Raw genomic sequence first — 27,888 nt, 5'->3', positions numbered from 1 at the left:
AAAATAAAATGGAATTAAAAGCAAAATATCATGCTAGTTGCCACTCACATTTTTTTAAACTCCTGCTGTTTCATGGGCTTGGACACCTTTTCCTTTCAGTCTATCTGAATCCTACAAGTCCTATCCCCTCCATGACATATATCTTCCTAGACCTTTCCAACCCTCAGAGATCTCCCTTTTCTTGATTCCTATGACATCACTTACAGTTTATAACATGCAGTTTCAAAGAATCCTACAAACACTATGTTGTGTATTAATTTTGTTGCCCCTGCTATATAGTAAGCTTCCTGAGAGCAGCCAGGCCAATGACTTACACTATTTCTGAACCCCTACACTCCCCATTCAAGAACATCAAGTCATGTAGTTTGATTAAATGATAAAATTCAATTCATAGACATCATTTTTTGAATGTGAGGCATCCTGCCTGGGAGCTGGGGATACAAAGAGACCAACACACCCCACCACACACACACACACACACATACACACACACACACACACACCCTGAACAAAAAACAAAAACAAAAAAAACAGCTCTTTCCCTTAAGAAGCTGACATCGTATATGTGCATGGTCCTCAAAACATTGTAAGGTAGATGGTACCAGTACCGAACCCATTTTTTCAGCTAAAAAGGCACAAAAAGGTTCAATGGCTTCTTCCTGATCACTCAGAGTAAGTGCTGGAGTGAGAAAGCACATGGGCTCAGACACTGACTCCAAGCCCAGCTCGATTTTTAGACTAGAACATACTAGGCGGAGGAGAAGCAGTGTAAGGATGGGCGGTATTTGTGCAAGGGAACGGAGATGCCTTAACCCCAAAGGTTCTAATATCACAGCAGCACCAGAATTTTAAAAGTTCCTGATTTGACAAAAATTCAGCATTTTGGCATTCTGCCCTGTCTTCTTCACTCCCCACTACCCCAATTTAGTTCACTTTTTATAAGTTATATCGACTCAAGTCAGGGAGAGAGGTTGGCCACCACCTCCAGCTTCCTCTTGCCCCTCCCTTCCTTCTTTTCTTTCAGTTAACTCCAAGTACCAGCCCCTTTAGTTATTTCTACTCCGCCCATACTAGACCCACAAAACCTTGTAAACGAATCACTCGGTCTTCTCTCCAAGACTCTGATTTCCCTACCAGCACATCTCCAGATCCTGGAAAAACTCAGGTTAGTAGAGAGACTAGAGAGCTTGGAGGGGAGTTAGAGGGGGAGAGGCCAGCTAAGAGAGGCCCCCACCCCTTCTTTCTTGATGGGCTTTGTACTCTTACCACTTCCAGTAGATGGCTCTCCTCCTCCTCTCTTCTTTCCTACAATACCCTTCAACGCTCTCCGGGTTCCTCTTCCAACACCACAGATCCTCTCCCATACCATACATACCTTTAGGGCTTACCACAGCTCCTGCCTTCCAATCTGCTAACCCTGGGGTTATCTCTTTTACTGACTTACGGCTAATCCTGCTTTTTTTTCTTTTGTTATCTTCCCAAACTGATAGGTTTATTACTTTATTTTATTGTTTTGTTTTGCTGACTTAGTCTTGGGTTGAGTCCTTACTATAATACTAAACTCTGGTCCAGAATGTTGCTTAATTCAGTGTGCTGACCCTGAAAGGAGTCATGCTGGTAATATTTAACAGCTGGGTCTTAAGGAGGAAAAAAATGTAGCACGTCGTACTCTGAAGTTTAACATGCATTATTAAGATTGTCTCCATCCCTTTAAATCTAGACGATGAAATCAAGCCCTAATTTGTAGTGTTTGCCATTTTCTGAGATGTAAATGCTCATACTGAAACTGAACAATCAGCCTTCTGGTTTGAGCTGGCTCCAGGAGACATCTATGTAGATAGAGATAAAGAGTGGGATTTAGTGGATTAGATTTATGGAAGTAACTAAGCAAATCCAAAAGCAAATCCAGAAGCAACTACGGGAGAAGGGGTGGCAAGGCTGGAGGAGTCTAAAGAGGGACTGAAAATGGACAGAAAAGCTCTAGAAATAATGGAGATTAAACGTAGACACCACAGAGAGTAGCTACAGTGAAGGGAGAATAGCAGTCCAGAAATTCACAAGAGAATGTTTAGGCCACAATCAAAATAAGCTAGAGATCCTGGGGCAAATTAGACTTCACAGGTATCACTGAGACTTGATGGGATGGAATCTGTGTGGAATGTGGTTCTGGATGGTACATCTTATTCAAAGACATGGGACAAGAAAAAAAGAGAGAGAGGGAGAGAGAGAGAGAGAGAGACAGAGAGAGACAGAGACAGAGAGAAAGAGAGACAGACAGAAAGAGAGAGAGAAGAGAGAGAGAGAGAGAGAGAGAGAGAGAGAGAAAGAGAGAGAGAGAGAGAGTGTGTGTGTGTGGGGGGGAGGTATTGGCATAGTGAATAAATCACTGGAATTAAGAGTCAGGAAGACCTCAGTTTGAACTCTGATGTCAACACTTTTTTATGCAATCCTCGGCAAGTTCTTTCATCTCTCCCAGCTTTGGTTTCCTCATCTGTAAAATGGGGATAAAAATAGGACCTCCTTCATAGAGTTGTTGCAATGATCAGATGAGATAATATTTAAATGAGATAAGCTTGGTGCAAAGCAAGCATCATATACACATCAGCTATACTCATGTGAGGAAATCCAGGAATCAGAGTGGAAGAGGATGATGGAGAATGTCAGTATGAAGACCAACCAATGGTGAAACAGAAATGATCTTGTCATTAGAGTATGGTACAGACCTGTTTGCCATGGAGAGGAAATATGGGAAACATCACAAGCCTGGCACTGAGGCGTAGAGACTGGACTGTCCAGACATCTGCTGAAGCTCTTTTGATCCAAAGCAAAGTAGCTGGTAACTTTCTGACTTGCCTGGATGATACTTTATCCTCCAAAAGGCAGGGAAACAAATCAGATAAAATTCTATCCTGGAAGATTCTCACCAAAATGGAACTGGTTATTGGGCATGAAATGATGAAAACCTTGGGGATAAAGTTGTCGCTCCCTCCTAAGGTTTGTGATAAAGAGGGGAAAGCCAGGCATGGTCTGAGATACACCCTCAATATTCAGAAAGCAGGTTTTTGAGGGTCCAGAGGAAGGATAAGTAGTATCCTATGGGCTAAAATTCTAGAGGGGGGTGGGGCAGTGGGGGCTAGCTGTGGCTTGGAGGGGGAAAGGAGTGCAGGAGTTGGGCCCAGGACAAAGCTTAAAAAATAACAGTAAGAAGGACCTGGGAAGCGGAGCCAAGATGGCAGAATAAAGGCAGGGACTAACTTGAGCTGTCCACCAAATCCTTCCAAATACCTTTAAAAAATGACTCTAAGCAAATTCTAGAGCAGGAAAACACACAACAAGACTGAGTGAAACAAATGTCCAGGCCAACAGAACTTAGAAGGTCAGCAGGAAACGTCTCTTGCACCAGGGTGAGAAAGGAGCAGAGGCCTGCACAGACTGGGTGCCAGCAAACCCAGAACAGCACTAAGGGTAAGGGTGACTGAATCACTGGCAGCAGTGGCAGGTTTCCAGACCTTTCAGCCTGAAGACACCAAAGACAACTTAGAAGTTCAGCAGGAAAGGTCTGTCACATCTGGATGAGAGTGGAGTACAGTCCAGCGCAGGCTGTGCCAGCATAGCCCTGGCTACAGCATACCAGCAGCAGGCTTTGGGAGTGACTGAATCAGTAGTGGTGGCAGAGCTGCTTCTGGAGCTCTCAGCCCACAGATGGTAAGTGGATCAAACAACTGGTCAGATGGAGATTATAGGGATCTCTTTGCTAGCACTTCATGAGGCAGGACTCTGTTGCTTTGCCCATACTTGGATCTGGGTTGAAGTTCTTGGGTGGCAGTACCAGGACAAAGGGGAGTGCTAGCATAGAAGAGCTTGAGGCAGCAGTGCAGTGGGAACCCTCGTCACAGTTCCAGGGCAGAAAAGAGGGCTTGTGGTCACTCACAGACCAGAGCACAGGCCAGGAAAGGAGTGAACACCTCTCCTTAGATCATACCACTTTGGAAGAACTCAAAACTTACAGGTCCCTGGAAGTATCTCAGAAAACATCTGTACAAAACATCTGACAGTGTGCCCTCCACCCTGAAAGCAGATATCAAGTAATAGGCTGGGCAAATGAGCAAACAACAGAAAAAAAATTCTGACCATAGAAAGTAACTATGGTGACAAGGAAGATCAACACACACTCAGAAGAAGACAACAAAGTCAAAGTCAAAGCTCCTACATCCAAAACTTTCAAGAATGATATGAATTAGTCTCAGGTCATGGAAGAGCTCAAAAAGGATTTCGAAAATCAAGTAAGAGAAGTAGAGGAAAAATTGGGAAGAGAAATGAGAGTAATGCAAGAAAAATCATGAAAAACAAGTTAACATCTTAGTTGTGTTTTAGGAGACACAAAAAAATACTGAAGAAAAGGGACAGCTTGGGGCAGGCTAGGTGGCACAGTGGATAGAACACTGGCCCTGGATTGAGCAGGACTTGAGTTCAAATCCGGCCTCAGACACATAACACTAGCTGTGTGATGGTGGGCAAGTCACTAAACCCCAATTGCCCTCCCCCCCCAAAAAGAAATACTGAAGAAAATAACACGTTAGAAAACAGACTAGGCCAAATGGTAAAAGAGGTCCAAAAAGCCAATGAGGAGAAGAATATCTTAAAAAGCAGAACTGGCCAAATGGAAAAGGAAATCAAAAGGCTCACTGAAGAAAATAATTCCTTAAAAATTAGAATGGAGCAAATGGAAGCTAATGACTTTATGAAAAATCAAGAAACAATAAAACAAAACCAGAAGAATGAAAAAAATAGAAAACAATGTGAAATATCTCATTGAAAAAACAACTGACCTGGAAAACAGATCCAGGAGAGAGCATTTAAAAATTACTGGACTACCTGAAAGCCATGATCAAAAAAAAGAGCCTAGACATCATTTTTTAAGAAATTATCAAGGAAAACTGCCCTGATGTTCTAGAACCAGAGGGTAAAATAGAAATTGAAAGAATCTACCAATCACCTCCTAAAAGAGATCCCTAAAGGAAAACCCCTAGGAATATTACAGCCAAATTCCAGAGTTCCCAGGTCAAGGAGAAAATATTGTAAGCAGCCAGAAAGAAACAATTAAAATATCATAGAGCCACAGTCAGGATAACACAGGATTTAGCATATTCTACTTGGAGGGCTTGGAATATGATATTCCAGAGGGCAAAGGAGCTAGGATTACAACCAAGAATCACCTACCCAGCAAAACTGAATATAATCCTTCAGGGGAAAAATTGAATTTCATATTCAATGAGATAGAGGACTTTCAAGCATTCTTGATGAAAAGACAAGAGCTGAATAGAAAATTTGACTTTCAGATACAAGACTCAGAAGAAGCATAAAAAGGTAAATAGGAAAGGGAAATCATAAAAGACTTAATAAGGTTAAACTGTTCACATTCCTACATGGGAAGATGATATTTGTAACTACAAGACTTTTTTCATTATTAGGGTAGTTAGAATACATATATATATATGCAGAAGGCATAGAAGCAAGTTGAATATGAAGGATGATATCTAAAAAATAAAATTAAGGGGTGAGAGAGAGGAATGTACTGGGAGAAAGGGAGAGGTAGAATGGGGTAAATTATCTCACATAAAAGAGGCAAGAAAAAGCTTTTACAGTGGAGGGGAAGGGGCGGGGGAGATGAGGGAGAGTGAGTGAACCTTACTCTCATCAGAATTGGCTCAAAGAGGGAATAACATATACACTCAGTTGAGTATAGAAATCTATCTTACCCTACAGGAAAGTAGGAGGGGAAGGAGATAAGAGAAGAGGGGTGATAGAAGGCAGAGCAAATTGAGGGAGTGGTGGTCAGAAGCAAAACACTTTTGAAGAGCGACAGGGTAAAAGGAGAGAGAATGGAATAAACGATGGGGAGAGGGTGATAGGATGGAGGGAAATACAGTTAGCAATAGTAACTATGAAAACAATTTTTGAAACAAGTTTCTCTGATAAAGGCCTTATTTCTCAAATACATAGAGAACTGAGTCAAATTTATAAAAATAAGAGCCATTTCCCAATTGATAAATGATCAAAAGTTGTGATTAGTTTTCAGAGGAAGTAATCAAAGCTATCTATAGCCATATTAAAAAATACTCTTTTTAGTGACTGGAAAAATGCAAATTAAAACAATTCTGAGGCACTACCTCATACCTATTAGATTGGCTAATAGGACAGAAAAGGCAAATGACAAATATTGGAGGGGATGTGGGAAAAATGAGACATTAATGTACCTTTGGTGGAGTTGTGAACGGATCCAACCATACTGGAGAGCAATTTGGAACTATGCCCAAAGGGCTATATCATGCATAACCTTTGACCTAGAAATACCATTCCTAGGTCTGTACCCCAAAAGAGATAAAAAACCAAAAAGGAAAAGGACCTCTATGTACGAACATATTTATAGCAGCTCTTTTCTGGGGGCAAATAATTAGAAACTGAGGGCATGCCCATCCAATTGGGAAATGGCTGAACAAGTTGTGGTATGTTATTATGATGGAATACTATTGTACTATAAAAAATGATGAGCAGGCTGCTCTCAGAAAAACCTGGAAAGACTTGCATGGGCTGATGCAAAGTGACATGTACTGTGAAGTAACAGCAATATTGTAAGATGATCAGCTGTGAATAACTTAATTATCCTCAGCAATACAATGATCTAAGACAACTCTGAAGGACTTAAGATGAAAAGTGCTATCCATCCCCAGAGAAAGAACTGATGGTGTCTGAATACAGATTGAAGTATACTTTTTTAAACTTTTTAATTTTTCTTGAGGGTTTTTTTTGGTTTATGTTTTCTTTCACAACATGACTATTATGTATATGTTTTGCACGACTACACATGTATAATGTATATCAAATTACTTGCCTTCTAAATGGGGAGTGGGGTGAGGAAGGAGGAAGGGAGAGAATTTGGATCTCTAAATTTCAAAAATGAATGTTAAAAATTGTTTTTACATGTAACTGGGGAAAAATAAAATAATTACTAAAAAAAAAAAGGACCTGAAGCCAGGGGCACCACAGGATTAGAGATGATTATAATAATAACCGGCTAAAAATTTTTTAAAAATGAGCAGGCAAAGGAGAAAGAACCCAAATGTAAACATAATTCTGTTTTGGACATTTTGAGTTTGAGAAATCTATGGGATAGATGTCCAAAAGGCAACTGGTAATGCATGACTTGAGCTCAGGAGGAGGACTATGGCTATATAGAGAGACCTGAGAATCATCTGCATATAGATGATAATTGAATGTATGGGAGCTGGTGAGATCACCAAGTGAAAGAGTATAAAGGGAAAAGAGAAGAAGATAGAGTCTTAGGAGATGCACACATTAGTATGCATGACCTGGATAAAGACTCAGCAAAGGAGACTGAGAAGGAGCAGTCACCATGTGATCCAGTAGAGAACTTTGTCATGAAAAGCTGTTGAAGCATCCAGGAGCAAAAGGTTGGTCAGTAGCATCAAGTGCTGCAAAAAATGATGAGGACTGTGAAAAGACTATTAGATTTAGTAATCAAGAATTGGCCACTTTGGAAAAAGCGGTTGCTTTTGAATGATGTGAGAAGCCAGAACAAAGAGTTCAGGAGAGTCAGGAAGTGGAAACACATGGTAGACGTGATTTTCTCGAGGAGTTATACCACTAAGGGGAGGGGAGCTATAGGGAGGACACTAGCTATTGAGGATGACCGGATCAAGAGAGGATTTGGTTTTTGGTTCCTTCATAGCATTTTGTTTTTTTCCAATTACATGTAAAAACAATTTTCAACGTTCATTTTTGTAAAATTTTGAGTTCCAAATTTTTCTCCCTCTCTCCCTTCCCTCTCCACACCCCAAGACAGCAATTTTGATATAGGTTATACATGTACGATCATGTTAAGCATATTTCCACATTAGTCACGTTGTGAAAGAAGAATCAGGGAAAAGGGAAAAACCATGAGAAAGAAAAAAAAGTGAAAATAGTATGTTTCGATCTGCATTCAGACTCCATAGTTCTTTCTCTGAATGCCGTTCACATTTTCTGTCATGAGTCTTTTGGAATTGTCTTGGATCATTGTAGTGCTGTGAAGAGCTAAGTCTATCATAGTTAATCATTACACACTATTGCTGTTGCTGTGTACGATGTTCTACTTGTTCTGTTCGCTTTATTCAGCATCAGTTCATTCTCAGTTTTTCCAGGCTTTTCTGAAATCTGACTGCTCATTATTTCTTATGGCACAATAGTATTCTACCACAATCATATGCCACAGCTTGTTCAGCCATTCCCCGATTGATGGGCGTCCCCTCAATTTCCAATTCTTTGCCACCACAAAAAGAGTTGCTATAAGTATTTTTGTACATGTGAGTCTTTTTCCCTTTTTTATGATTTCTTTGGGATACAGACCTAGTAGTGGTATTGCTGGGTCAAAGGGTATGCACAGTTTGATTGCCCTTTGGGCATAGCCCCAAATTGCTCTCCAGAATGGTTGGATCAGTTCACAACTCCACCAACAATCCATTAGTGTTCCAATTTCCCCACAACCCCTCCAACATTTGTTATTTTCCTTTTCTGTCATATTAGCCAATCTGAGAGGGGTGAGGTGGTACCTAGTTGTTTTAATTTGCATTTCTCTAATCAATAGAGATTTAAAGCATTTTTTCATATAACTATAGATAGCTTTAATTTCTTCCTCTGAAAACTGCCTATTCATATCCTTTGACCATGTGTCAATTGGAAAATGACTTGTATTCTTACAAATTTGACTCAGTTCTCTATGTATTTTAGAAATGAGGCCTTTATCAGAAACACCAGCTGTAAAAATTGTTTCCCAGTTTTCTGCTTTCCTTGTAATCCTAGTTGCATAGATTTTGTTTGTGAAAAAACTTTTAAATTTAACGTAATCAAAATTATCTATTTTGCATTTCATAATGTTCTCTGCCTCTTGTTTGGTTATAAATTTTTCCCTTCTCCATAGATCTGACAGGTAAACTATTCCTTGCTCTCCTAATTTGCTTATGGTATCATCCCTTATTTCTAAATCATGTATCCATTTCAACCTTATCTTGTAATAGGGTGTGAGATGTTGATCTATGTTTAGTTTCTGCCTTACTATTTTCCAGTTTTCCCAGCAGTTTTTTGTCAAATAGTCAATTCTTATCCAACAAGCTGGAATCTTTGGGCTTATCAAACAGTAGATTACTATGGTCATTTACTACTATGTCTTGTGTACCTAACCCATTCCACTGATCCACTACTCTATTTCTTAGCCAGTACCAAATACTTTTGATGATTGCCACTTTATAATATAGTTTTAATATATGGTATGGCTAGGCCACCTTACTTTGCATTTTTTTTTATTAATTCCCTTGATATTCTTGGCCTTTTGTTCTTGCAAATGAATTTTATTTTCTAGCTCTATAAAATAATTTTTTGTAGTTTAATTGGTATAGCACTGAATAATTAATTTAGATAGAATTGTCATTTTTATTATATTAGCTCAGCCTACCCATAAGCAACTGATATTTTTCCAATTGTTTAGATCTGACTTTATTTGTGTGAAAAGTGTTTTGTAATTGTGTTCATATAGTTCCTGGGTTTGTCTCGGCAGATAGACTCCCAAATAGTTTATATTGTCTACAGTTATTTTAAATGGAATTTCTCTATCTTTTGCTGTTGGGCCTTGTTGGTAAATATATAGAATTGCTGATATTTATGTGGGTTTATTTTATATCCTGCAACTTTGCTAAAGTTGTTGTTTCAAGTAGTTTTTTAGTTAATTCTCTAGGATTAAGTATACCATCATATCATCTGCAAAGAAAGAGTTTTGTTTTCTCATTGCCTATCCTGATTCCTTCAATTTTTTTTCTTCTCTTATTGCTAATGCTAATATTTCCAGTACAATATTGAATAACAGTGGTGATAATGGGCATCTCAAGGAAGGATTTTTAGGATGGGGGAGATACGTACATGTCTGGAGGCAGCAGTGGAGCAATCAGAGGACAGAGAGATTGAAGATTAGTGAGAGAGTGGGGATGGTTAAAGGACAGAACAGAACCCATTAAAATGAATAAGATGAATAGGGGTAAATTTAAAGTCTTACACTTGGGTTTAATAAATCAACTTGAGGGGCAGCTAGGTGGTGCAGTGGATGGAGCACCAGCCCTGGAGTCAGGAGAACCTGAGTTCAAATCCAACACATAACACTCACTAGCTGTGTGACTCTGGGCAAGTCACTTAACCCCAATTGCTTCAAAAAAAAAAAAAAGAAAAGAAAAAGAAATCAACTTGACAAGTAGAGGATATGGGAAGCAGGGTTAGACAGCAGTTTATCTGAAAAGGTTCCAGGGACTTTACTGGACCGCTAGCTCAATAATTCACTACTATGATGAGCAGTCAAAAAAACTAATTTATTCCAGGAATAAGAGAATAGTAATCCTGATGTATTCTGCCTCGGTCAGATTGCTTTCAACTTTGGGTGTCTACAGTTTAAGGAAACTGGTAAGCTGAAAAGCAACCGGAGTAGAAAAACCAGGACAGTTGTCTTAAGTATTTGAAGTCCATGCCTTTTGGGGATTGAAGGAATTGGGAATATTTACCCTGGAGAACAGAAGGCTTTGCTGGATCCTTCTCCAGATCATAGCCTGTGTCCTGGGCCCCTCTGTTCCTCTACCTCTATACTATTTCACTTGGTGATCTCATCAGCTCCCATGGATTTAATTACCATCTCTATGATGATGAATCCACCTTTTCTGCCCCAATCTCTCTGCTGATCTCCAATCTCACTTCTCCAACTGCCTTTCAGACAACTCAAACTAGATGTCCTGTAGACATCTCAAACATGCCCCAAACTGAACTCATCTTTTCCCCAAAACCTTTTTCTCTACGACCTCCCCCTTCCCCTATTACTGTAGAGAGCAACACCATCCTCCTAGACCCCCAGGCTCATGACCTAGTGATCATCCTGAATCCTCATTACCTCTCACCCCTCACATCCAATATGTTGCCAAGATCTGTTGATTTCACCTTTGCTACATTTCTGGAAAGGGCCCCTTTCTCTCCTCTGACACTGTACCACTCTACTGTAGACCCTCATCACCTCATGCCTAGACTATTGCAGTAGCCTGGGTCTGCGTGCCTCAAGTCTCTCCCCACTCCAATCCATCCTCCATTCAGCCACTAAAGTAGTTTTTCTTTCCTTTTTTTTTTTCTTTTGGCTTTTGGTGAGGCAATCAGGGTTAAGTGACTTGCCCAGGGTCACATAGCTAGATAAAGTAGCTTTTCTAAAGCACACATCTAAAGCACACCCCACCCCAACTTCCCCAATAAACTCCACTGGCTTCCAAGTGCCTCCAAGATAAAATACAAAACGCTCTATTTGGCATTTACAGACCTTCATAACCTAGCCCCCTCCTATCTTTCTAGTCTTCTTACACCTTACTCCCCCAACATGACTCTGATCCAGGGACATTGGCCTCCTGGCTGTTCCACAAACAAAACACTTCATCTCTCAGTACTATAACATTTTCTCTGGCTACCCCCAATCCCTGAAATGTCCTCCCTTCTCTACACCTACTGACTTCCCTGTTTAGTCATTTCCAGTCATGTCTGACTCTTTGTGACCCCGTTGGGGGTTTTCTTTTCAATTTTTTTTTCATTTGGGGTTTTCTTGGCAAAGATGCTGGAGTGGTTTGCCATCTCCTTCTCCAGCTCATTTTGCAGATGAGAAAACTGAAGCAAACAGGGTTAAGTGACTTGCCTAGGGTCACACAGCTAGTATGTGTCTGAGGCTAGATTTTTTTTTTAAAGTGAGGCAATTGGGGGTAAGTGACTTGCCCAAAGTCACACAGCTAGTGAGTTTTTATGCTAGATTTGAACTCAGGAAGAGGAGTCTTCCTGACTCCAGGCCTGGTACTCTATCCACTGTGCCACCTAGCTTCATGTTGTCTCTCCTCCGTTAGACTGTAAACTCCTTGAGGACAGAGACTATCTTTCGCCTCTTCTTGTATCTGCAGTATGTACCACAGTGCCTGGCTCGTAGTAGTTGCTTAATCAACGTTGACTCAGACGGCTATCTTTAAATATCTGAAAGGATGTCACATAGAAATTGGATTAGAATTGCTCCACTTGATCCCAGTTGGCAAAGCTAGGAGCAAGGAGTTGCAAAGAGGCAAGTTCAGGCTCGATGCAGGAAAATGCCTGAACTGGACCTGCACAGAAAAAGAGTAGGCACTTGGGGAACAAAGGTTGTCCCTCCCTATAAGTCTTAAAAACAAAGGTTCATTCACTACTTGTAGGGTATATACACGGGGACTCTGAGGCGTGGGTTGGACTAGAGACTCCTAAAGTCCATCCCCTCACGTAAATGTGACAGAGGAGTAAGCTCAGGTGGAAAAAAGGAATGGGAGAGGAAAGCAGCAACAGAAAAGGAGGCTCCAGGGAACCGAGGTAACTGACAGCTCCTCAATCTGATCATTTGCCTTACAGGATGGAACTGATCCAAGATGTCTCCCGGCCACCCCTGGTGTCTGTGAAGGGTATTCCACTCATCAAGTACTTTGCTGAATGTATTGAACGGCTGAAGGATCTTCAGGTCTGGCCCGATGATGTCCTCATCAGCACCTACCCCAAATCTGGTGAGTGAACCCCACCTGGCCCAATGCCAGTGACCCTCCAGAGCCACAGTTTCCTGCCCCCTCCCTTCTCAGCTCTCGTACCAGTTGGGTACCATTCACGACCCAGTGTCTTTAGCCCTCCAGTACCTGTCACCTCTCTACAATTCAGAGGTCTGCTCCCTTCCTTCTGATATAGCCAAGAACTTCTCCTATTCCCTCTCATTTCACAATCTCATTGCAGGAACAACCTGGGTGAGCGAGATCTTAGATATGATCTACCAGGGGGGTGACCAGGAGAAATGCCAGCGGGGCCCAATCTACACCCGGGTGCCATTTCTTGAATTCAAGGCCCCAGGAATCCTCTCAGGTAACTAAGCCACTAGTGGGGTGGAAGGCAGGAAGGCTAAAGAAGCAAAAAAAAAATTAAGGAGTGGGAACTTAAGGAAGCTGAAGAGACAGAAGATGTACTAGAGGAGGTAAGGAGGTGGAAAAGAGGCAAGACAAATGGGATGAAGCCTACTGCTTGTACTGTTGGTTGAGTCAAGAAAGATTTTGAGAAATAAATGTTCCCACCTGCCTGTGCCAACTCCACCCATTCTCTGCCTTAGGCATGGAGACTCTAAAGCAAATACCTGCACCTCGACTAATCAAGACCCACCTGCCTCTGTTACTGCTCCCCCAGGCTCTGCTGGATCGGAAGGTCAAGGTAAATGGGTGAAGGTGCAAAGCACAATGAGGGAAGCAGGGAGCTCCCAATCATGCCAGAGTCTCAGGGATGGAAGGAGGGAAGTGGGGGCTGAAGAGAATTCTACACACCAACCAGAGACACTTCTTCCAAGCAGTTTTTGGGTTATTTCATTTTGTTTGGGGGGGGGGGGGAAAGGATTTGATTACTGACCTGTTTAGTGTAAGAACACTCGGGACCAAGAGGGAATGCTAGAAAAAACAAATCCCTACTCCTGATCAGGCCATGTGAGACCTTCTTTTCCCTACTCCAGATCATCTATATGGCAAGAAATGCCAAGGATGTGGCAGTCTCCTATTTCAACTTCTATAAGATGGCAAAGGTACACCCTGATCCTGGGGCCTGGGAGGACTTCCTGGAGAAATTTATGACTGGGCAAGGTAAGGTGGGATTCAGTGGGGAGTCAGACTGAGGGTGCTTAAAAGGACAGTGTGGACAAAGGAGCAGAATGGGGCCAGGTTTTAGTTTTTCTTCTTCCTCTAATCAGTTTGCTACGGTTCCTGGTACCAGCACGTACAGGAATGGTGGGAGTTGAGGAAGCGTCAGCCAGTTCTCTACCTCTTCTATGAAGACATGAAGAAGGCAAGACTTTCCCCACCTAAGTAATATCTTCCATTCCCCGCTAACGTCTCTAGGAAGATTTCTTACCAGGAAATTCTGAGCCTACACTCTCCTATCCTTGTCGCCACACCTTTACAAACTATCAAATTGCAGGTATTGAGAGGTTAGTCTGGGCACAAGAAGAGAATCTTTTATACACCACTTCTCACATTGCCATGACCCATTTCCACGGAAAACCCAAGGTTTCCATCTTAGGTCTTCATCCAGTAATTCCATTCCAATCATTGTCAACCCCTGCCTTCTCCAAAACAGTCTAACCAAAGGTCAGGGAGCTAGTATAGCTCAAATCTAGAACAGACTAATGTTGAAACTGGCTTGCTAAACACTGATATTAGCCAGTGCAGATTACTAAGGTGGATGATCCCAATGCTCTAGTCCTTTGTCAGAATTAGGTCGTGAAATATATTTCGTGTGTGTCAATGCTCTTGGGCAGCCTGGTGCAGCCCATAGACTTCCCAGAATATTTTTAAATAACTGAAGGAAATGCTTGATTTCAGTTAGAGGTTGGTGGAAATAAAGATTAATTTTTTTCCTCATCCAAGTTCATGGGGCCCCTGAATTATATCCATGGATTCTTTGAGTGTCTGTAGACCTCAGGTTAGAAACCATGCTAAAGATTAGGAATGAAGGATAAAAGATCAATGCTCTGAGTAGTCTGATTCTAGTCATACTCTGGTCACACTCTAACATTACAGGTGAGACGGTGTGGTGGAGAAGAGAGAGAAGTACCTTTGAGTCAGGGAACTGGGCTCAAACCCCACCTCTGATGCTTACTACCTGTGTGTTATTGGGCAAGTCACTTACTTTCCTTATCCTCAGTTTCCCAATCTGTAAAATGAAGGGAAAGTTTGACCATGCCTCTGAGGTCCTTTCCAGCTCTAGTCACAATCCTATGATCCCACCTGGGTTCTTCAACACTCCCCCCTCCCCACCCCCAAATTCTTTTGCAACTGTCACCATTCTCCAGAATCCCAAGAGGGAAATTCAGAAGATCACAGAATTTGTGGGACGGCCACTGCCAGAGGATATCATAGACCGAATTGTCCAACAGACATCTTTCAAGAAGATGCAGGAGAACCCCATGACCAACTATACCACTGCCCCCACAGAAGTCATGGACCACTCAATTTCTCCCTTCATGAGGAAGGGTAAGCTCTATGAAAGGAAGGGGCCAATGTATTGTAATCAAATAGAAGCTAGGGTTCCAAGAGATGCCTGCATTCTTGGGATACTGTTAGCAGACGGTGATTATAATGTGATTATGAGAATAGAGAGTGGGAGGGCCAGAGAGAAGATTCTAGAGCCAAGCAGCTTGGGAAAGAGCAGTGGAAACCCACATCTATCACTCCCTGTCAAGTTAGACATATGCAAAGTGTAACAAAGAAGAAAGTAGCTTTCACTCATGGTATGGGCGCTCTCTCTTAGGTATTACTGGAGACTGGAAGAACACCTTCACTGTAGCCCAGAATGAGAGGTTTGATGCTGACTATGAAAAGAAGATGGCTGACTCAGACCTTCACTTTCATACTGACCTCTGAATGGCAACAGGAAGAGAGGATCACCAACCCATACCTCTGTATCAGCCCCCAATTTTTCCAGTCTTCTATTAATCTTTTTCAGCATGCAAAATTAGCACACCTATATTCTAACAGGAAAAAATCTAACTCACTCTCAGTGTTACAAAGAGTTTATTCTGCTTACCTATTGTAAACATGGTCTCAGTCTAAAAAAATAAAATGATTTACACCCTAATTCATGAATCACCCTTAGAACCAAAGGATAGCACACACAGCTCCCAGTTCTCACTTGGGGAGGGGACTGAAGTCTGAGGAAATTAGGCCCTGGAAACAGATGATGTGTGGGACAGGGCTGTAAATTTATTTGTCTGCAGAGAATGATACATTAATTCCCCCTCTTCAAAGGGCACAGCAGAAAAGTCAAGTGAACAAAGACAAGGTAATAGAAGTCCATGATTCAGCCAAGCCGAACCTCACTTCTTCTTGGGTTCCTTGCAGGCCACAACATACCTCTGGGCCACATTGAGGGGAGGAGAGTAGCCATCTGCATAGGAGGTATCTTCAAACAGGACAGAGTAGTCTTCCTGGGGCTAAAGACAAGGAAACAGAGTTAAGAAGAATCAGAAAGCCCAAGGCTGATAGTGACCACCAAGTGGTCATTATATACTTCTATCTGCCTGCTGCCCCAACTTGGGTACTGGGGAAGCTAGCACATCCTGAGACCTTTCCCAGAAAACTCAAGAGCCATCTTCTATCATTTGACATTCCTCATAATCAAGAAAGTCCTATCTAGTCTCTATCCCCATTAGAACATCTGTTGCTCAAAGACAGAGAGGGTTTAGCCTGTCTTTGTTCCCCCAGATTTTAGCAGCGTCTGGCACACTTGTTGCAGTCCCCTGTTTCAATTTCATTTTGTTTTGTCTTCAGGGAAAATGGACAATAATGGAAGGAAAGGTGTCTGCAACAGGAGCAGGAGAAAAGGCTTCACACTGTACTAGTCAGCTCACACCTAGAGTAGTCTGTTCAGGCCTGAGAACTATAACTTCACTCAGCTACATGTCCATTCAGAAGAGGGCGACCAAGATGGAGAGAGGGTCTAAAAGCTAAGCAATGCGAGTAAGGATTGGAGGAGCTAGCAACGTGTTTAAGCTGTAGAAGAGAAGACTAAGGAGAGGGGGATGAGGATGAAGAGGGAAGACATGATAACTGTCTTCAAGTATCTAAAAGCCCAATATTTTGGGCGAGAAAGTACATTCGTTCCACATGGTTCCAGTAGGCAGAACTAAGACTGATATATGAGTTTCAAGGACACAGATTTGGGCTTAATATATAGAAGAACTTTATTACAATTAGAGCTTTTAAATGATGGAATAGACTGTCTAGCTAGCAAAATAAAAGCTCACTTGTCACTAGAATTTTATTTAATTCAACAAACATTTTGAAAGGCACTATGCTAAATGCTGGGAAAAAAATAAGAGCTGTTATTTAACAGAACTTTAAGGTCTGCAAAACACTTTATTTGCATTGTTTCATTTGACCCTCCAACAATTCTGTGCAATTGGTACTGTATGTATTATCCTCATTTTACAGATGAGGAAACTGAGGCTCAGATAAAGAGGCTTTGCCCAGCTTCACAGAGTTCCACAAGTCTCAAGGCCTTCCCTGTAACCAATTCCAGCACACTTTCTAAACATGTCCAAGCACAAGACAGGTAATCATTTATCAGGGATGCTGACACAAAGGGATTCCTGCACTGGGTAGGATAATGAACTAAAGGACCACCCTCCAAGGTCCCTTCCAACTCAGATTCTATAAGAATGATCTATAAAAATGATCGAGAAGGCATGGTGACTCCATCAATTCGGTCAAGACAAAATAAAAAGTCCAACACATGAAGGTTCTCCCCATTCTTGTATCCTTTCAGAAATCTTAAACTTGGGAACCAACCAGTACAACCTCTTACACTTACAACTGAAGAATTCTCAGCCTCAGGTCATCATTCCTTACCCGCTGTGGGGGAGTGTGAATCAAAGCCCGGTAGAAGCAGGTGGTTTGGGGGTACAATGCCAGAACGAGCTGATCCTTCTGGAATAAAGCTTCAGGGTCTGTCTCAGGATTGGCCTTCCATTGTGGTAGTGGGATGATACGTCTTCGGCTCAAGGTGTGTCTCCTGGTAGGGGAAAGACTGTAAGCACGACCCTCTGCCCTGAAAATCCACAAGAACTATTTCCCAGGAAGCATTTTCTCTACTCTCATTCTTCCAGGACCCACATTCATTGCTTTTTGCCTTCATCCCATACCCCCCTTCTCCTCTCCTCTGTAGTCACCCCTTCAGTAGGATACTTACTCTTTGCCTTCCTCATCAATATCATCCACCTCATATCTACAGGGGGAAAAAAAAGAATAAATCTCTGATTTAGTTATTCTCCAGAAGACAACACAGGATGACAATGAAATAATAGGTAGAAAAGTCTGTGAGTTGAGGAGGCTAATACTAAATAAGAGAAACTCAAAAAGTAAGAGAAAGGAAACAAAAATTCTAGAAGACAAAACATTCTTTACTTACTTGTTGGTGGCATGACTATAACTGACCACTTCTGCCAGAATCCACTGCTCATCTCCATCCACAGCTTTTACTCGAGCAGCCACCTTATCACCTGGTTTGGCTACATAGTCTCCTGAAGCTGGAATGGCCCCACACAGGGGTGGAGGCCTATGGGGTGGAAAAGCCTTGTTACAGTAGATCCCTGCCTCAGAAGCACTTCTCCCTGACTACAATACTCCAGGATCCCCCACAGATCTACTTTGGAGATCTCCAACTGAACCCACATCTCTGTATCTTTAAAGTACTCCTTTAAGGAGACCTCCACTCTCATTCTCAATCTCCTGAATTCTCTAAGACTCCAAACCACCACTGTCTAGTCAAATCCTGCCTCACTTCCTTTCCCCAGGGCCCCTACACTTACTTGTCCCCAGGTTTCCCAATCCACAGAGGCAATGTCATGGCTGACTGTTGCAACAAAGTCATCAGCACCCCTCGGCGCATGGTTTTCCGTGGAGGTTCTGAATCATTGTACAATCCTGCGATTTTAGCCGCTGTTGGGGTGGAGAAAAGAAGAAGTGAAGTCCTCCCATACTAAATGGCAAGAAATATTATGGTCCTCTCTCCTTCCTACCCTCCTCTGCCAGATTTTATCCACAAGACTGTTTAATTAAGTTTAATTTCTTCTCTAGTCTGAGCCACTGGCCCCTAATCCCAAACTCTTGCATACTCCCAATAGAAAAAACAGTGGGAATGGGAAGAGGATATTCCTTTGGTATTCCAGCTCCACCCCCCCCCCAATTCTAACAGAGAGAGATCTGTCCTTTTCTGTTTCCATTCCCTCAAGTCCAGGATCCTGCATGCTTCTTCTGTGCCTATCCCATAGCCCAATGCCTGACACACAACAAGCATTTAAAAAATGCTTGATTGACTGAAAACTAAAGAAACTATTAAATAGAAGCTCCAGGGACCCATTAGAAGGCTGAAAACAATTCAAAATACGAAGAACTATTTTTACTAAATATATGAACATGTGACTGCATAAGAACAAGAAGACCAATAGGAAATCCAGCCCATGGCATCTCTTCAGATCACCTTCATAAGAAGCATCACTGAGGGGACACAAACTGGAAGACTGGTTCAACACTGATTTTAACCCTGCAGGACTTGTTTAAAATATGTCTACAGGACAGCCCTGATAGGGTAATGCTTGCTAAAGCTTTTATTTGTATACCAATAACCACACAAAACGGGGATAAGAGCTCTAGTTGCCTCCAGAAAAATGTGGTAAGCGGAGTGTGACGAATGTGCAGCAAGCAGTAAATAGATACCAGAAAACCTGAGAAAAGTACTGTACTCAATCAACCTCCCACCGAAAGTGAAAATCACAGCAACCCTCCCTCAAAGGAGAGGGTACCCAGGGTGGAACAGGAGCAGGCAAACACAGCCCTATCCTCCCGTGTGCCTCTTTCCCCATTGCACAGAACAAGATCCCTCTGACTCACCAATGCGCCTTTCTTCCAACAGAGTCTTGATCTCAGCAATCTTATCCAGAGCTCTGCGAAGTATACTGAAGAAGGGAAACAGAGAAGTAAAAACAAACTTATGGGGGGCAGGTAGCTGGAACTGGGGGAGGGGTTCCAGAGCCCCTGGAAGGAGCTGCCACCACACCAGGCAATTAACTTGTGAAGGGCATTTGGGGAAAGAAACATGTCTGAGGTTTTCTTATACCTTTCTCGCCCCAACAGAGGCCAAAATATCTTCTTTTCAGGTTACCACCAGCTACTCGTGAAATGTGTTAGCCTTTCTAGACATTCAGAAATCACTACTTGCCACCTGGCCTCGAGGCACACAATCAAACTCACAATTTACAAATCAGGAATTTCCAAGAGGACTTTCACAATACCTAGTGTCCTTCCAGAAGGGCTACAATGCATTTTTTTTCTGTCTACAAAAACTGTCAATTCTATTCTAAGACAATCTGAAAGTTAAAAATGTTATCACCGATCTCTTTTAAGATCATGAATTCTTTATTTTCTATAATTTGTCTCATTCACTCATTAGTAGTGCAAGTATATTAGAAATAGGATGCATATTTTATGCACTGACTGTTTAGGACAGGATCTTTACTGAAATTATGAGCTTCAGATTATAAATCCAATAGTACTTAGCCACTTAAAATTTTTTTAAAGTTACAAAACTACTTTCAACCTAAATCTTCCCAACTTTAAATGAAAGCAATAATTCATAGGATTCATAAATCTAGATCTGGAAGGGATATTCCTCCTTCCTTCCTGAGATACCTCAGAGAAGATAGCTAATTTAATCCCACCAACAATTTACAGATTAAGACGCTAATGCCCACATTTATACAGTGCTTTACAATACACTTTCCTTACAACAACCCTTATGGTTGACTGTAGTAGGGGTATTTATTCTTTCGCTGATTAAAAAAAAGAAAAACAAAACACTCAGACAGGATAAATGACTTATCCAAATCACAAAGTTCAGGAAGTAACATAGGATTTAAACCCATATCTCCCAACTTTAAATTTTATACTCTTTTTTTCCCCCCAAGTAACAAGTATTTTATTAATTGGTCCTTCCAGGAACCAACCCATCTGTTACATTAAGAACATCTTTTAAAAATGAAAAACAAATACCTTAGTACCTAAGTAGTCTGCAAAACAAATTCCCACGTTAGCCATGTCCAAAACTGTATTTCTTTTTCTGCATTTTAAGTTCATCACCTCTCTGTCAGAAGGTGAGTGGTATGTATCACCTTCATTCTTTTGGTTTATCATTGATCAGGGTTCTAAAATCTTTGAAAAAATTTTTTTAATCTATCTACTTCTAATGGCACGATAATGCCGCCTGTCAGACAAAGATCCTAACAATTTCTCTCCCTACCAGACATGTTATGAGGATAAATAGGAAGCTGTATAACTTGCCGAGGAAAACAAAACAAAACCAAAACACTGGAATGTGAGTTGAAGTGCTTGGGTTTTAATTGCAGTCCTGGCATCCTGGCATTATCTTGTTCTGGACTATAGATGAATTTGTTCCTTCTCTGGACTTCAATGTCCTCATCTATGAACTAGTTTAAAAATATTTTTATAACTATATTTCAATATAATTGGCTTCATTTGTAATTTTACATATTTTATTTTATGAATTTAAAAATATCATTCTGAAAAGGGGGTCCATAGGTTTCACCAGACTACCAAACGGGTTCAGAACATAAAGAAGGTTAAGAACTCCTGGAGTAGACAATCTCTAAGGTTGCTCTCAGATCTAACACTCTACATTCTGATTCTATTCTAATAGAATGATGAAAAATTAACTTCCTGTTTCCAGCTCCCTAACCTTCTGAAGACTCTCCTTTTATGGAAGGGGCAATTTTTTTGAGGGAAGAACTGACTTTAAAATGAAACGGCAGCTTTGAACAAGTAGGAACTGGTACATACATCTGCCTGGCCATGGCTCCATACCTCTCCCTCCACTGTCTCAGAGAAGGGAGACAGATCCTGGGCCAGCCCTTAGTAGCCTCTTGGGCATGCCTTAACCCCGCTGGGCCAGAAGTAACAACAGCAGACAGAGCCAGAAGTTAACAGTGACATTTTTCTGTTGCTCAGCATGGATAGTGCTGGCTTACGTACCCAGAGCAAGAGATTCCTTTCCCACTTCGGTAGAGAAAAGAAAGGAAAAACAGTTGCTCTCCTTTTATTTCTCAAACAAGTTTAATTTGATTTAATTACAAAGAATCAGTAAATTGCTGCCATGTCTAGACTTGAAAATCTCCCCTAAACTTGCTTTATCTGCCACAAATAGCATCGAAGGTGTAAGGTTTCTTCTTTGCTTTATTTATCAAAGGAAAAGAAATTTGCTCTCTCATTCAGAAAGTCAGACCAATTCTAACACTTCAAGTGGCAGCTATGGCATGAATGTAAGTTTCAAAATTTAAGAAACAGTAGAAATTAAATTTTTAAAAAAGGGAGTAAGGATACAACAATGGAAAGAAAAAAACAGACAAAAAGATGAAGGAAACACTGATAACAGGGAACAGGCATAGAAAGCAAAGGGAACTTATGAACAAAGGATGAAGACCAACGTAACTGGGGGACAGATCATGCATAAACCCAAATGAAAGCAGAAGCTTAGCATGTGGAATGAATGAGAAATAGCCTGAGGACAAGAGGACAGAGAATACAGACTACAACAGGAGGCAGAATAGGAGAATTTGGGCCGCTGTGAGAGCAGAAACAAGGTTTCTGTAGCAAGCCTGTGGAAGTGAACCACATCTTTAATACGTTTGTGAGGCATGCGTGAGACAAGGACGAGGAAAAAGAATCCTAGGTATGACCACACTCACTTGCATTCTGCCTCTGCATCCGCCTTGGCTGTGGTATAGAGACCTCGAAGTTTTGTCCGATAGTAGGGAGAGACTGCAAATGAACACATGAACACAAATCAACAAGAAAGGTACGGGCCTGACAACATACCAGGAAAGCCTCCCTCCCAAACTTTCTCCCCATCTCTCACTTTTGTTTTCTGTCTGCATTCGCTCATGTGTCTTCTGGATATTGATCAGGTTATGTTCACTTCGAGAGCGTTCTTCCTACACAGAAATGGAGAGAAAAGGGACGGAGAAAAGGAGGATGAGGAAGTGAAGGAGAGGTTCTGTCCAGCTAACCCAGCTTAGAGCCTCCCTGATCATTTCCCTTTACTGTCTCTACCCAAAATGCTCTTCAAAAAGTTCCTGCAAAAAACTGCAAACAACTAAGTCCAATGACTCCCCATTTTCTCTAGGATAGACTCTAAACTCTCCCTTTGTTTGACTTTTAAGTCCCTTCACAACCTAGCCCCAGCCTACCTTCCAGCTTCATTATACCTTACTCTTCTTCCTAAACTCTATACTGCAGCTGTCTTTTTCCTCTATCCCTCACAGGCAGTGCTCGGCCTCCTCTCTCCCTGCCTTTACACAGCTGTCCCCATACCTGGAGTTATCTCCTCCTCACCTCTGCCTCACAGAACTCCTCTTTCCATTCAAAACACAGCTCACTCACCACCTTCAACACAAAGCCTTTCTTGATTCCACTTGCCAGCACCCTACACCTTTCCAACCATCTTGTACATTTTCTGTAAATAGTTATATATGGACACGTTGTCTTACTTGATTAAACAAACTCTTTGAAAGTAAGGAATGTGCTAGATGACTGGGGTGGTACATGCCTGTCATCTCTGCTTAGTGGGGAGGCCGAGGGTAGGCCTTCTGAGCTGCATGCAGTGTGCCCAGCCTGTCCCGTGTCTGTGCCAAATCCAGCACCAATGCCAGATGTCCTTCAAGTCCTAGAGCAGCGTTAAGAAGGCACTAAGACTTCTGGGATATCATAGAAAGTGAGTGGAGAGCCACTCCTTAGATCTGCCCAAGGAGAGGCAAACCACCCCAGGTTGGAAACAGAGCATGTCAAAACTTCCACATCAATCAGAAGTAGACTGGGCCAGTGAGACGACACAGGGCTTCCAGCCTGGGCAAGATGAGGAGACCCAGTCTCAAAACAGAGGGATGGGGGAAAGAAAATAAAAAGAAAAGAGGGGGAGAGAAGGGAAAGATGAGGGGGGAAGAAAAGAGAAGGGAAGAGGGAGGAAAGGAGAGAGAAGATGGGAAATAAAGGGGGGGAAGAAGAGAGGGGGAAGAAGAAAGGGTAGAGATTGTTTCATTCTTTTCTGTCTGATAAATGACTGCCGACAAATTGAAATGGAGACACTACTGATTTGGATCAAAGATCGGAGAGCTGAGGGACCTCAGACCATCATCTAGTACAACCCCCTCTTTTACAGATAAGGAAACTGAGGCTCAGGGAGGTTACAATCACTTTCGAAATGTTACACAGTGTCAAAGACAGATTTGAACCTAGGTCCTCTGGCTCCTGAGCCAATACTCTTTCCATTGTGCTTCCTGGCACTGTCAGATGCAGACGGGGGTCTAGATGTTGGTTGGTTTTGCTCAACTTCTTTTTTTTTTTTGTTGTTACAAGAGAAAAGTTAAAGAAATGAAGGGGGAAAGGTTAGAGTTTTTACTTATTTGCATCAGTAAAACTTTGCTTAACCATAAGTGGATCCACACCTTTATTATACCATTATGCATATCTAGCTTCTCCTACATAATACCTCATGCATATTTTGCTTAACTATTTAAAATGATACAATGGGGCTGAAAAAATTAATAAAACTTAAAAATAAAAACTCCAAACTTCCCGAATATTTCATCTCCCTTACTATGACTTATGAACATCTAGTCTCTCCTGTGTATACTCAATACAACTGTTGCACTAATCAACATTTCACAATAGCAGTGTTAATACGTTATAGCCAATGCAGTTGCAATTTCAGTTATCAGACTGTCCCACAGACTCCATCCTTTGCTCCCGAGTTTAGTCTCCTGTTCTTCAGACCTGAAGCTCCACTCCTCTACCTGTGCAACTACTCCACCTGTCCCTTAGCCTCTTCTCCAGCCACCTGGACTTCCTGTTCTCTCCTCGTCCAGGAACCGGCCCTTACCGGCACCCGCAGCACCGGTCTGTTCTGAAGTCATGTCTTCACAACGGTAGGCAAGGCAGCCTGTGCCGCCCAAATTCTCTTTCTCATAAAGCTCTGAATCTTCCCGAGGCCATCTCCTCCTCTGAGGAGAGAAGCACAAGTATTACCTGAGTTTGCTTGATCAGCTGATGGAGCTCCGTGAGTAGTTCAGCTATTCGGGAGTCTGCTGACACCAAAGCCATGGCTGTGGAAAATACGGCCTCCTATGAGGAACGAGAACGGAACGGAAAGAGAAGAATGGCCGAAAGCCTCTGGCGGAGGAGGCTCCTACAGGCAAAGGACCAACAACACCTTAGCGCTCAGTAAGTTCGATTCATCCAGCGACAATTTAGTAAGTCGATCCTAAAAGCATGGCACTGTTTTAACAACGACAGGGGTATTTTAAAAGAGGAGATTTGGCTTTTGCCCTCCCTCTGCTTACATTGTATTAATAAGAAAAGCTATATCCATGAGGTAGGAGAAAAAAACTGGATTTAGAGTCAGAGGATTTAAATAGTAGCTATGCCACTCACTAGCTTTGTGACCTTACGCAAATAATTTTTTTCTGGGTCTCAGTTTCTTCCTTCTTAAAACTAAACGATCACTTAAAATGTCCCTTCCAACTCTAGATTCTATGTTCTAAGAACAACAAATGACCATCAGTTTTAATTTTATCAGTTATGAGTTACTGAATTTGCAAGTTTATAACGTCTCAAACTACAGATAGGTATTAAGGAAGTTCAAAGTAACAGATTCAGGTGAGGTTTGTCAGGCAAAAGTTTGTCTTAGTGAAGGGCCTTAAAGAAGCATAGGATTTGGACTGCTAAAGAACAGGGGAAATTCCAGGGAAGGGGAACCACAAGAGAACAGAAAGGAAAAAGCATTGCACCTGCGGAAACTGTTCAGGTATGTGTGGCTAAAGTGGAAGGGCCTTGTTAAGAAGCAATGGCAGATAAGTCTGAAAAGACACAGTAAGGCAACAGTTTGGAAGGGCCCTGGATTACAAGGACCCTGGAGAATTTCGATTTCATGGAACCTAGTTTTTACAGCTAGAAAGGATCTCAGAGATCTGTAAGCCAATTTCCTCATTTCAGATAAGGAAACTGAACCCAGAGATGGAAAGTCACTTTTACCCAAAGTTATGAAAGTAGTAGGTAAAGCAGTTGATATCTGAACTCAGGTTCGATGACTCCAAATTGTGTTCAGACTATTCCAACAGTAAGATGCACTGAGAAGGGGAAAAAGGCCAAAGGCAAAGAAACCAGCTGTGCTCCTAAATTCCATCCCTTATAACTCCCAAAGGGGCTTGTTCCCACAATTTTCTCTTTTTCTACAACAAATAAATCAAAATACTTGGCTTGTAAGCCCACATCTGTTCCTTATTATGGGAGCAATTTATTAACCGAGTGTTCTTAGACATGGCCCTTCACTTTTCTGTACCTCAGTTTTCATATGGGAAAGAAGAGGGTTTGGGAGTGGGTGACATTATTATCTTCAACCTCTCCCTTTACAATGGCTTCATCCTCATTACCTTCTGACATATATAAGTCTCCATTTATAAAAAATTCATTTGGGCTAGCTATTAAATCAAACCAGACTAGAGAGCCTTTAACTCCAACATTGCGAACGAGTTTGGATGTGATCTTACAAGAAAAAAGGAGTCATGCAAGAGCTTTCATACTGAAAGGGGTGTTTTAGGAAAATTAGTCTGGCTGAGGTAGAGGAAAGGAAAAGTGGGAGTATCCAATCCAGAGAACCACTTCTCAAGTGATAAACAGCCTGAATCTCGGCAGAAGCAGCTGGAATGATCAGAAAGGAGGTGTCAAGAGGGAAGCACCAACAGAGGACCAGCTCTCCTACTTACTACCAGCCCCAGGATCTTGGGCAAGTTATGATACCTTGTGACGCTGTTTCCTCCTCCACTAAACGAGGTAATACTTGGACTACCTACCTCCCAAGATGGCTGTGGAAAAAGAACTTTGCAAAACTTCAAGTTAGTACACAAAAGGTTATTAATTATGACTATCTGTAAAATGTAGGTATTAACTCGCACTACCGACCTCATGACGCTGAAATAAGGAATGCTCTAAGGGGCTTTCTACATGTCCACTACTATCACTACAATTGCTTTCGGGAGAAATACCCGCCGAAGCCATGGTCTCCTTCCCCTCGCCAGCAGCCTCTCCAACTCTGCTCCTCGCACCAACGCACGTGCTTCTAAACGTTTTGCCCCCCCAACCACGTGCTTCTAAAGGCCGCCTCCCCACGTGGTACGGTAGGCGCAGCCCAAGCGAACAAAGAACCCTCCGCGGCGGGCGCGTGACCTCTCCACCCCGTACCCCCCTTCCCCGAGCTCCGCAGTGTGCGCATGCGTACTGTTAGTGTCTTGGGGCACCACAGCCTGGCCCACGATGGGGGGAGCACAACGGGAGAGATGTTGCCGCTCCCCGCTCCCCTGCTCCCCTGGTCCGCCTGAGGCCCATGGCTGCTACCCAAACCCACCTACCGAGGACGAGCCAAAACGAGTCAACTGTGACGGAGGCGATGAAGACCGCAGCGACGGCAACTGCAACAGCCCCCCTGAACTTTTATCATCCTCGTTCCCGGGCTGGGGAATGTTGGTACGCTTGCGTGGGCTCACTCACAGGGCCTGCTGGGAAATGTAGTCTTTCTCTCCAAGAGACTGCGGAAAGGGATCCGGGACTCGAATCTTACGATGTCCCCGGCGTGCTCTTTGCTGGGAAATGTAGTTTCAACTTTTGCGTTTGGCGTGCTTCAGAGTCTTGGCTTTTCTTTTCTTTTCTTTTTTTTTTTTTCTGTTACACGTTCCTAATTTTCATTCTTCCATATTTTGAGTTCTTCAGTAAAGGATTTGTATTACAGAGCCTTAGGAGCTCAGGTTTTCTCCTTTTTCAGTCGTTTTTCAGTCATATGCTACCCTTTGTAAACCCTATTTGGGGTTTTATTGGCAAAGGTATTGGAGTGGTTTGCCATTTCTTTCCCCAGCTCTTTTTTTTTTTTTTGGTGAAGCAGTTGGGGTTAAGTGACTTGCCCAGGGTCACACACCCAGCTTTTTTTTTTTTATAGATGAGGAAACAGGCAAACAGGGTTGAGAAGAAAGGGAGTTATGCAAGGGCTTTCATACTGGAAGGAGTATTTTAGGAAAATTAGTTTGGCTGAGGTAGAGGAAAGCAGCAGGAATGATAAGAAAGGAGGTATCAAGAGGAAAGAACCCACAGAGGATCAGCTTTCCTACTTACTACCAGCCTC

The 27,888-nt window shown here is 42.2% G+C and overlaps 2 protein-coding genes across 10 annotated transcripts; one reads left to right on the top strand and one right to left on the bottom strand.

The window, feature by feature from the left end:
- Positions 1 to 1,035: 1,035 nt before the first annotated feature.
- LOC110221987 (sulfotransferase 1A1-like) lies at positions 1,036 to 15,732 on the top strand. Its single transcript, XM_021006774.2, has 8 exons — positions 1,036 to 1,165; positions 12,487 to 12,635; positions 12,856 to 12,981; positions 13,223 to 13,320; positions 13,613 to 13,739; positions 13,847 to 13,941; positions 14,948 to 15,128; positions 15,406 to 15,732. Exons 2-8 carry the CDS (start codon positions 12,488 to 12,490, stop codon positions 15,516 to 15,518), a joined length of 888 nt encoding a protein of 295 aa, XP_020862433.1. The 5' UTR covers positions 1,036 to 1,165; position 12,487; the 3' UTR covers positions 15,519 to 15,732.
- Positions 15,733 to 15,837: 105 nt separating this feature from the next.
- On the bottom strand, positions 15,838 to 27,242 carry SGF29 (SAGA complex associated factor 29). Of its 9 annotated transcripts, none has more exons than XM_021006778.2 (10): positions 27,125 to 27,242; positions 24,747 to 24,842; positions 22,582 to 22,657; positions 22,412 to 22,484; positions 19,545 to 19,609; positions 18,464 to 18,593; positions 18,064 to 18,210; positions 17,845 to 17,880; positions 17,505 to 17,667; positions 15,838 to 16,087 (listed from the first exon to the last, which is right to left on the bottom strand). In XM_021006778.2, exons 2-10 carry the CDS (start codon positions 24,819 to 24,821, stop codon positions 15,971 to 15,973), a joined length of 882 nt encoding a protein of 293 aa, XP_020862437.1. In that variant the 5' UTR covers positions 24,822 to 24,842; positions 27,125 to 27,242; the 3' UTR covers positions 15,838 to 15,970. The 9 variants fall into 9 exon arrangements, with proteins under 9 accessions (XP_020862437.1, XP_020862434.1, XP_020862441.1 ...); XM_021006775.2 differs by having other exon boundaries at positions 24,747 to 24,906; positions 27,125 to 27,229; XM_021006782.2 differs by having other exon boundaries at positions 24,747 to 24,823; positions 27,125 to 27,227.
- Between the last annotated feature and the right edge of the window lie 646 nt (positions 27,243 to 27,888).

The sequence above is a fragment of the Phascolarctos cinereus genome, unplaced genomic scaffold (genome assembly GCF_003287225.1).
Source record: "Phascolarctos cinereus isolate Bilbo 61053 unplaced genomic scaffold, phaCin_HiC Scaffold_4;HRSCAF=312, whole genome shotgun sequence".
NCBI lineage: Eukaryota > Metazoa > Chordata > Mammalia > Diprotodontia > Phascolarctidae > Phascolarctos > Phascolarctos cinereus.
Note: the sequence above shows the minus strand (reverse complement) of the source record. Positions and strands in the feature narration are given on the sequence as shown.

Excerpts from the sequence above, each read along its gene's own strand:
- LOC110221987 (XM_021006774.2), top strand. The coding sequence starts at position 12,488 with ATGGAACTGATCCAAGATGTCTCCCGGCCACCCCTGGTGTCTGTGAAG. Across the intron at positions 12,636-12,855 it reads CAGCACCTACCCCAAATCTG|GAACAACCTGGGTGAGCGAG; the intron begins GTGAGTGAACCC and ends ATCTCATTGCAG. Across the intron at positions 13,740-13,846 it reads GAAATTTATGACTGGGCAAG|TTTGCTACGGTTCCTGGTAC; the intron begins GTAAGGTGGGAT and ends TCCTCTAATCAG.
- SGF29 (XM_021006778.2), bottom strand. The coding sequence starts at position 24,821 with ATGGCTTTGGTGTCAGCAGACTCCCGAATAGCTGAACTACTCACGGAG. Across the intron at positions 19,610-22,411 it reads GATGCAGAGGCAGAATGCAA|TATACTTCGCAGAGCTCTGG; the intron begins GTGAGTGTGGTC and ends TCCCTTCTTCAG. Across the intron at positions 16,088-17,504 it reads TTCACACTCCCCCACAGCGG|CCCCAGGAAGACTACTCTGT; the intron begins GTAAGGAATGAT and ends CCTTGTCTTTAG.